Source organism: Zea mays, chromosome 1 (assembly GCF_902167145.1).
Source record: "Zea mays cultivar B73 chromosome 1, Zm-B73-REFERENCE-NAM-5.0, whole genome shotgun sequence".
In the NCBI taxonomy this organism is placed as follows: Eukaryota; Viridiplantae; Streptophyta; class Magnoliopsida; order Poales; family Poaceae; genus Zea; species Zea mays.
In genome coordinates this window covers 261,458,730-261,468,569 of record NC_050096.1, presented here as the reverse complement: position 1 = coordinate 261,468,569, position 9,840 = coordinate 261,458,730, and the positions used below count along the sequence as shown (strand labels likewise).

At 40.6% G+C, this 9,840-nt stretch overlaps 1 protein-coding gene across 1 annotated transcript; it reads left to right on the top strand.

Annotated features, from left to right (window-relative positions):
* Nucleotides 1-2,861: 2,861 nt before the first annotated feature.
* Nucleotides 2,862-9,406, top strand: LOC100274225 (putative oxidoreductase, aldo/keto reductase family protein). The gene is made up of 9 exons (NM_001148596.1): nt 2,862-3,141; nt 3,580-3,800; nt 3,889-3,984; nt 4,083-4,166; nt 4,406-4,566; nt 5,219-5,336; nt 7,816-7,951; nt 8,674-8,849; nt 8,953-9,406. The coding sequence occupies exons 2-9, from the start codon at nt 3,597-3,599 to the stop codon at nt 9,190-9,192; spliced, it is 1,215 nt and encodes a 404-aa protein (NP_001142068.1). The 5' UTR covers nt 2,862-3,141; nt 3,580-3,596; the 3' UTR covers nt 9,193-9,406.
* Nucleotides 9,407-9,840: the final 434 nt, after the last annotated feature.

The window sequence follows — 9,840 nt, the reverse complement described above, 5'->3', positions numbered from 1 at the left end:
TGCTCTGTTTAGAGTTTTGGTTGTTTGCCTTTCGCCTGCTCTAGCCAGCACCATGCTTATGGTGTTCAACGTTATGCGTGATGCGTGAGAGTTACTCAGTTTATTGTGTCGTCTACTGCTTAGGTTCCATGTCTCTTTACTGTGTCATTCTGTCAAGTGTAGCAGTGCTTGCATGCCAATGTACATCTTAACCTTGATTTAAATGATACTACCTATTGTTATGTGGAGTTGAAACTTGCAATGTTCATTGATAGATCATATAATTTGTTGATAATTTACAATGTGTCTTGCAGTTATGCAGACATGACCAACTACTACTGCATCAGGGTTTGCCTATGCAAAATTTGGGAAGACAAAGGTCATTGTAGCTGTGTAAGTGCAGCATCCTTTGGTATTACCGTTTCATAGTATGTTTTACATTTTTGGATAAGCAGTTATTATATCTGATAATTTTTATGTACGTATAGAAATGATTCTATGTCAATTCTTATTAGCAAATTTGTACATGTCGTTATGTTTCTGCCGTGTTGATAGATAAAAAGAACGAAAATAGGGAGGTTACAGTGAATGAGTTCCTGCCAGCGAAAAATGGCATCAACACATCAAGTACTCGATATGGTGTTTTCTTCCACATATAGTGCCATATATGTTACTAACTCTATACTAGCTTTGCTTTGATAGTATTCTACGTAGAACAATAATTTGTGTTATCATAACAGAGCTCACTAAAGTCGTTTGTATGTTATACTGCAAGGATTTGTGTGCCTCACACCTCATTGAAAGGCTGATGAAGTGATCTCTAGCTGCTTGATTGTGGATGCTACACCATTTTCTCAACACTTTATCGAGAGTACTGTAGTACAACCCATTTTTCCTTGTATTTTCTCCTTTCAACACATTCCACTCTATTTTATCTCTAATATTTGCAGTTCCTAATTAGTTTTGTCTGCAATAGTTGGATTCTTGTTTGACCCAGGTTTCAGTACTTTTTTATATTAACCCTTGATGTTGTTTGCTTTGCTGTTATCGTATTGATAAATTTTAGATCTGACTCTGATCTTATTTTCTTAAAGATGAAAATTAAATGGCCACTTGAATTGTGTATACTTTGTTGGAGCATTAATTTGTTTTGATTGATATATTTAGAAACATGCTTTGTCATTAGTTTTGATACAATACTACATTAATTGCATGAAAACCACTTGCTAAAAGGTTATGTTGAATCCAAACATGTTAATGCTTCTCAATGTATTTTATCCTTATATGTTGACTCCATCGCAACGCACGGGCACTCATCTAGTAGTACTTAAATGTTAATCTTGTGAAAAACAGTATCGCTATATTATTCCATCCTTTTTTATTTTCCAATACTTAAAAAGACATCTTATACTGGAAATCCTGAAGACACTCCTAACCGTCAACACTTCTAGTGGACTATATATATGGTAGTGCAAAATACTATTATACGCTATAAACTATATTATCCACAAAGTAAAGTTAAAAATAATGTTAGATAAAAGATACGAGACAACCTTAACATCATCATCGCTCCACATCTTCCTTCCACCGCCACCAGCCATCCTCTAGTTTGTGTGTGGTCGGTCCATTCACAACTAGCTCCACCATTGGGGAAACCACAATGGATCATTTAAGGGCTTATTCGTTTAAACAATAATACATATGGATTGGATGATATTCAATTGATTTTAATCCATAGCAAGTCAAAATTCATCCCAATACACTTCAATTCATATGAAATTGAAATAACCAAGCAAGGCAAAGGAGAACATGGATGCTTTTACTAGCCGCTCCACGGCCTCTACCACCACAAGTTCTTGACGCCATTGATGATCTTTTTAAGAGGTACACAAACGGACAGACACTAGCAATCCTCTAGATGTTTATTCACTAATTCGATGACAAAACAACAATCTTCAAACAATACAAAAACCCGGAAAAGATATTGCAGTCTACGATGATCATACAGTTGCGTTCATGTTATACAAAAGCGGAAAGGATGAGGTGTTGGCAAAGGTCGGTCAAACAAGGATTTATACAGGGCCTTTTGGGTAGCTAGATACGGCCTCACCCGTGGTATGCAGGTTGCAGCTGCCTAGGTGGCTAAGATATGGCACTGGGCGTGCAAAGGCCTCGTCCAACCCACTTCCTCTGTTTGCGAATAGGTCTTCAATGTTTATTTACAACTAATATATAGCCACACTAATAGTTACGATCTTGAAGAGAGAAGATGAGAGATCGATGGCGGCGACGACCGGGAGAAGGGGAAGGCTAGGGGCGGCGGGATCGCAAAGAGGGATAAGATATGGTGGATGATTCAAAAAATAGTATTCATTGGATTTGAGTAAGAAAGATGAGGTTATCTAACGATCTGAATCGTTGATTTTAATAGTGTTAAGTTTAGGTGCAATTTATTTTGAAGGTTAGAATAGTGGAGGTTAGAAGTGTGGAGGTGATTTCTTTTGAAGGAAGCAGGTGGTGACACCCACTTTTCATTGGTTAAAAATTGAGAGCATTCGAGCGGAATGTGAAAACAAAGGACAAGTCTGACACTATCTTAGGACAGAGCCTCTCGCGCATATGTTAGGTGGGTTGCTATAGATATTTAAAAATTCTCTACATGTTTTAGTGGGTCTAGGCGTGTTAATGAGGTATAAATTTTACACTATAAAATTTAAGGATTAGATCGAATTAGGGTTAAACTCTATTTTATTATTTTTAATCTAAAATTAACTAACAGCTTAAATAACCCCGTGTGTTTTGTTTTCGTTCTCACACGGGTGAACAACCAGTCTCCACATATGTCGATAACTCGATACCCAACCTGGGCCTTAACTGGCATTCACGAGCGTTGGCCGTTGGGCTCTTCGCATATCCACCACCCACCCATAAGGCATCAGCGCCGCTGCCGACTTCATCTTTTGCGTTCCCCGTGGCGGGTTGGCAGGCCACTTCATCCGCCTCGTCGGCTTCATTCATCACCAGGAATTTCCATCGCCGCGCCCGGCGTCTCCTCCACTCGCCTCCCCTACTCTATAGCATTCCATTTCTGAGCTCGCTAACTGCGTTTCTTCGGCTCGCCGGTGAGCCACGGATTGGGTTCGGCGGGAGGCCGGGAAACGGGTACTGTTCTACTCCTCCGTTTCCTCTTGTTTCTGAAAAAGATAGGCGCCAGTCGACTCAATCCAACCTTTCTTTTATTCTGCAATTCATCCGGAGTTCCCTTCTCGGTCCAGTTAGAGAACTGCACATTCAGTTTTAGCGACATTGTTTTCCCCCCTTTGTGGTGGCAAATATGGCACGAATCCTCCACTGGCTATTGGTTGGCTGACAGGGGGTTCAACTTTTGCTGACAGGGGCTATTGGTTTAGGCCTACTGCTCATATTGTCGGCATTGCCTAAATTTAACTACAGGAAATGATTTGTTCATTTAAACTAAATATACGATGTTAGAGGTAGTGGCCAGGCTTCTTCGGGGAATGTTGTTTAGGATTCTTGTTTCTGGAGGCATACTGAACTTTGTGACGCAAAATTTTACCTGATGCTGGGATGTGCAAGCAGGAATTTATTTCACCAGTATGCAACAGATGGCCATGCCATCGTTCGCCGTAACCTCACCTCCGTCGCATGGCACTACCTTATGGGCGCCTCATGCTCGTCGTCCTCAAAGACTGCACAAGAGACACGTGCGCAGCCAAGTCCGGGCAGTGGCACAAGCACAGCTGCAGTACCAGAAGCTGGGGGACTCAGACCTCCTCATCAGTGAGGTCACTCTTGGAACGGTGTGTATGATTCTGGAGCTTCAGAGTTCAAACCCTCTTGCTGCAAGTAATGTTTTCTCCATCTCAAGGTGAATCCTTTTCTTTCCAGATGACTTTTGGCGAGCAAAACACGGAGAAGGAAGCACATGACATTATCGCTTATTCTTTCGATCAAGGTGTCAATATCCTAGACACAGCGGAAATTGTCAGTACAAGATTCCTTCCTTACTTTTATTAACTATCCCTCTCTCTGTATTTTCAAGTGATCGGATATACTTCTCCATTTTCCCTTTTGGCCTTTAGTACCCAGTTCCAATGAACAAGGAAACTCAAGGGAGAACTGATCTTTATATTGGCAGGTGGATGCAATCAAAACCACGAGACAAGGTAACCTAAATGGATTGTTAAATTTTTATTTCTGTACTAACAACGATTCTTACACAATACACTTGCTTTCGTCCTTCAAATTGGTGCCAGAGTTTAGAAGCATAACTTTTAGTAATAAGTAATAACACCGTGCTACCTATCAGTTCTTTTAATGCACAATCCCCAAGTTTCACACTATGTGATGTTATGTTTAATGTCTGACTGTAAGATGTGTCTTGTTTTTTTCCTTTGGATTTTAGATAATTTTGGCCACCAAAGTTGCCGGTTATTCAGAGCGGTCTACATTTCTTCGAGACAATGCAAAAGTGGTTCGTGTTGATGCTGCCAATATCAAAGAAAGTATTGAAAAGAGTCTTAAACGCTTGTCTACAGATTACATTGATTTGCTTCAGATACACTGGTCAGTGTCAGATTGTTCCACTTGTATAGTTATATGCTTGACAAAAACAATATTTAGGTTCACTTTTCTGTTGTCAGTCTTTTACCAACATACATAGAAACATTTCATTAGACACCAGTATGGATTTTCCCCCCTCGTACAGAATTATGCCAATTTTTTTAAGGAAACTGATGAATGTATTGATCAGGAAAGTCAATATGCCTTGTATAATGTAAAATCAGGTCTGAGGACTCAGGTCTGGAGGCTGAAGGTGTCTTTTTCTATTCTATGCTTCACATAAGGTTCAGCATGTTCTCATATTGCTGAGTAATAGAGATAAAATACAAATGAATATATTAACTGAACTCTTCTTGGACTTCTGTTTGTGTTCCTTGTAAAATATAGGTTAGAATATGTGAGATATTTAACCAAGTACATTTCACTATTTCAGTTCAGTTTATTTCTCCCGCTCGGTCAATTTGAAGTAGCCATTTCTTTTTTCTTTGCCTTTGACACCAGCTTTCTTTGAGTGCAGTTTTATGTGTTCTTTATCTGGCCATGTAAATTAGTTTGAATCGGAGTTTTTTTTCTGTTAGATTGATAGATACCTATTTGCAATTCAACTGAATCAAATAAGCATTCTTGGTTCCAAAGTTATTCTTTATGTCTGCAGGCCAGATAGGTATGTGGCACTATTTGGTGAGTTTAGTTATAATCCGACCAAATGGAGGCCAAGCATCCCTTTTGAAGAACAATTGAAGGCTTTACAGGAGTTAGTTGACGAAGGAAAGGTGAGATTTCTATGATTGATATTCTTATACAAGCAAAGTAGTAACACATAAACATTTTTCATGGCATGGGAAAGCATGAACATTGTATAGTTACTATCATGGTCAGTAGGATACCAACATAAGAAAGGAAAAAATCCAATGTGGCAGGTTAAGGAAATAATTGATTTAAAGAATCGGGCCCGGTTGTCATAGGTTTTATGTTTAATTTCTGAGTTGCAATTAGATTGGAATATTGGATTCTATTTACAAGAATCTGTCTATTAGGAGTCGAATTAGGTGTCAGGTCTTTCCCCTCTATATACATGGAGTTATCATGGTCAAACAACGTTAGAGAATTTTCCCTTCTGCGTTGGGTTTATAGGGACTTCCCCTCTTCCATTGCATCAGCAGCCTTCACCGGTAGCAGAGCCAAAAGTTTTTAGGAGCCCAACAATCGTCATTCTGCAAAAATATTTAGCTAGCAAATCATAGTGTTGTTCTTAGATACGGAGAAAATTTTAAATTGATTTTTTTTGCGACGAGCCTGGCTGGCCGCATAGGGTGGCTAGGTGGTGGCTCCACCACCCATGTGCGCCCCCTGCTCTGTGCTTGGCTACGGTCCTTGTCCCACCAAGACCTTTTTCTCCCTTCCCCTGAATTATTGATGTGGATGCAATTTACAAGTTACAACATGTTGTAGATGTTCTCCTTTGTGGGACTGGGAAGCATTCCCCATCCACGTTACCCGCGATGATCCGTTAAACTTGCACGTGGCGATGTTTTTCGTGTAATAGTTAATGATAAAAATAAATAATTATCTTGTCAAGAGATCACTCATGAGAGATCACTCATGGTACAAATGTGTTAATTTTGATGTACCTATAATGGTTTATTGCATCTGTCAATGTGTATAAGTGATAATAATTTACATTAATAACAAAGGAAGTACACCCTAATTATAATTTAAGCGGGAACGGGGATCCCCGTCGGAATGTCCCCCTCAAGCGTTCGGGGGATCCCCGCGAAATTTTTTTTTGTCGCGGGGACGGGGATGTGGAGCTATTCCTCGGCGGGGAATTCCTTATTGCCATCCCTAGTGGGTTAGCAGCCGGCCGTGAACAAGCATGCGTGCAAGGCTAACTTAATAGGGACAACGACTACTGTACAATCAGGTTTTATATGCAAGCGTGTAAACGAGCCTTCTGTTCCATTAGATCATGATTCAATTGTAGATATAACTATGGTTTGTTAGGTTTTTTCATAAATTTACATAAGCCGGTGGTAGAAGGGTTTAAGTGTTAAATGTGATATACGGTTGGATCATGATTTAACGAATCAGAAGGTTCACTTACATGCTTGCACATAAGATCTTCTTGCACATTAGTTTTTGCCCTTAATAGGAGAGTGCTCCTAACCTATAAGGCCTTGGTCGGTTGCACAGGGATTGGAGGGGATTAAATCCTCTTCTATTCAATTTTGACTAGGAAGTGATTTATTCCCCTCTAATCCCTTTTAGGCCTTGTTCGGTTGCGTCTGGATCAAAGGGGATTGAGGAGGATTAAATCCTGTTCTATTCAATTCTGACTAGTTAAGGCCTTGTTTGTTTTGGAAGGGATTGGAGTGGATTAAATCCCTTCCTAGTTAAAATTGACTAGGAAGGGATTCAATCACCTTTGATCCCCTTCAATCTCTTTGCAACTGAATAAACCCTTAATCCACTCATAAACGAACAAGTCCTAAAGGGGCACTTAGTTTGGATTGTAATCCTATCGAAGAAGGAAATGAACCTCCCGCACGGGCATGGGGTTCCCTTCGACGGTGGCGTCGACAAGTTCTAACGCTGCCACAATCGCTCCCGACGACTAGCCGCTTCCTTGCTACCCTGTCCGATCCTCTTCCCATGTCTCAACTACTGCCGTCCTCTTCTCTGCGTACTCCTCGTCGCCCACGCCCCATCAATTTGGTATCAGAGACCAACTCGAGGGCATCGACTACCATGTTCGGGTCCGGCTCTCTGCCTGGTCTGTGAAGATTCCAATGTGCCAGGTTAAGGAAATAATGGATTTAAAGAATCGGGCCTGGCTGTCATATGTTTTATGTTTACTTTCTGAGTTGCAATTAGATTGGGATATTGGATTCCATTTACAAGGATCAATCTATTAGGAGTTGTATTCGGCTGCCATCATCGATCCCCACGACCAGCAACTTCCGTGCTACCCTCTCCAATCCTCTTCCCAGTCTCAACTGCTGCTGTCCTCTCTGCATACTCCTCATCGCCCATGCCACATCACAACATGTGCCGGTACTATCTGTTTTGAAATATGTTACATAATATGCATCTGGTAACAGCCATGTAAGTTTTTTTAACGGAAAACAAGTAGCTTATCAAGCATGCAACTCTTGTATAAGTTAATAGAGTAGTTAAAACTTTTGTCTCAGTGCTGACAGCTCTTCAGATTATCGAGTTGTCAATCATTGTCTAATGTTATCTCTGTTTTAGGTTCGCTATATCGGTGTTTCAAACGAGACCTCATACGGAGTAATGGAGTTTGTACATGCTGCAAAGGCTCAAGGCCTTCCAAAGATCGTGAGCATCCAGAACAGTTACAGTCTACTTGTGAGATGCCGCTTTGAAGGTGAAAACATTGCTTCAGTCCACTCATTTCTTCCATAGGAACTCTCTCAGCAATGCCCTTGTTTCTGAAATGTACCAGAACTATTGAGATTTCCCTTTGTTTTTTCATACAATTAGGAAGGCCAGTTGCCTGTTAACAAACAAATATTAAATCGCCGATATTCATTTTTTTTCTAGCTAACATCTTTCATGAGTTTCCCCGTAATTTCTTCATATGAGGTATTGCTGAAAAGGGAAATGAAGGTTTGTACTAATGGGTGACAGTGTAATTAATATAAACTGGAGTATAAACTGCCGACAAAATTATGCTGCTAGGTGGGGGTAGTGTCGTTTTTCTTATTATGAGCATGTTTGGGAGCAAGGGGATTGAATAGTACGGGGATTTTAGCCCCTTCAATCCCTTCCTCTCTAACAAGCCTTAGGGTTTGTTTGGGATCAAAGGTAATGGAGTGGATTGAGGGGGCTAGAATCCCCTACTACTTAATTTTGAATAGTGAGGGATTATAGCCCCCTCAATCCCCTCCATTACCCTTTGTCCCAAACAAGCCCTTATGAAGTGTTGCTGAAATATAGAGAAATACGGATTTTGTGCTATTGGACAGTGATTTGTTTGGTAGCATATTTTTGCTCTATTCCTTTCGTACAATATGATTCTCACTCCAACTCTCGTCTATACCAATGCGGCCAACAGCTGGCTTTTAACCATATTTTGTTTCATCACAGTTGATCTTGTTGAAGTTTGCCACCCGAATAACTGCAACGTTGGACTGCTTGCATACTCCCCGTTGGCTGGTGGGGTTCTCACTGGGAAGTATCTTGACGCTAACGCTGACATCTCAAAGAGCAGGCTAAATCTCTTCCCTGGATACATGGCACGCTACAATGACTCTTTGGCTAAAGTACGATATATATACTCTAACAAGTTTGTTTTTGCCCTGACTCTGGAACTTGCGTGTTCGTATGCATCTTGCTTTACTTTGGTTTAACTTTTTTTTATGGCAGGAAGCGACATTAGAGTACGTTAAGCTTGCCAAGAAGCACGGGCTAACTCCAGTCCAGCTTGCCCTTGGCTTCGTGCGTGATCGTCCATTCACCGCTAGCTCCATCATTGGAGCGACCACCATGGAGCAGGTGAAGGAGAACATCGACGCGTTTACCAGCACTCCACGGCCTCTACCACAGGAAGTTCTTGACGGCATTGAGGATCTTTTCAAGAGATACAAAGATCCAGCAATCCTCTAGTTTTTCATTCACCTTTTTTGGCGAAAAGTAGCAATCCTCGGACAATACAAAGCCCAGAAAACATATTACAACCTATGATCGTATGGTCATACCATTTTGTTCATGCTGATACAATTATTGCTTTGTTCTTGTATTGGCTCTACAGGCAATACCAGCAGAGCAGAATTATGTTTTCTTTCCTTCACTGTGTAAGTAGAATGCAGGTTTTCACTGTGTAAGCGTTCTTTTATACTCTGCTAGTAACTGTATGATGTCTTCGACATTGACAGGTCTCAAGTGGACAGGTTTAACCACTACTCTCTGCATGGTAACAGTAGTAAAAGATCGTTAAACTACAAGATGCATTTTTTTAATGATAAATCCAATGATACTAATGTGAGCAACCCAAAGACCACACAATTTCTAGGAAGTTATGCGTTTATGAGGGGCACTTGTACTTGTTGCCTGTTATTATCAAATAATCATGTTTGGAAAGCAGGAATTGCTTCAAATTCCAATGGAGGTCCACCACTATAAACATGGCTGGCTGAGGAGCCTTACCTTACCTAAGGCCCTATTTGGTTCCATGGACTAAAGATTAGATTAGTCCCTATATTTTAGTTCCATGTAGTCTTTAAATTGTCAAAATGTGGGACTAAATAAGGGATA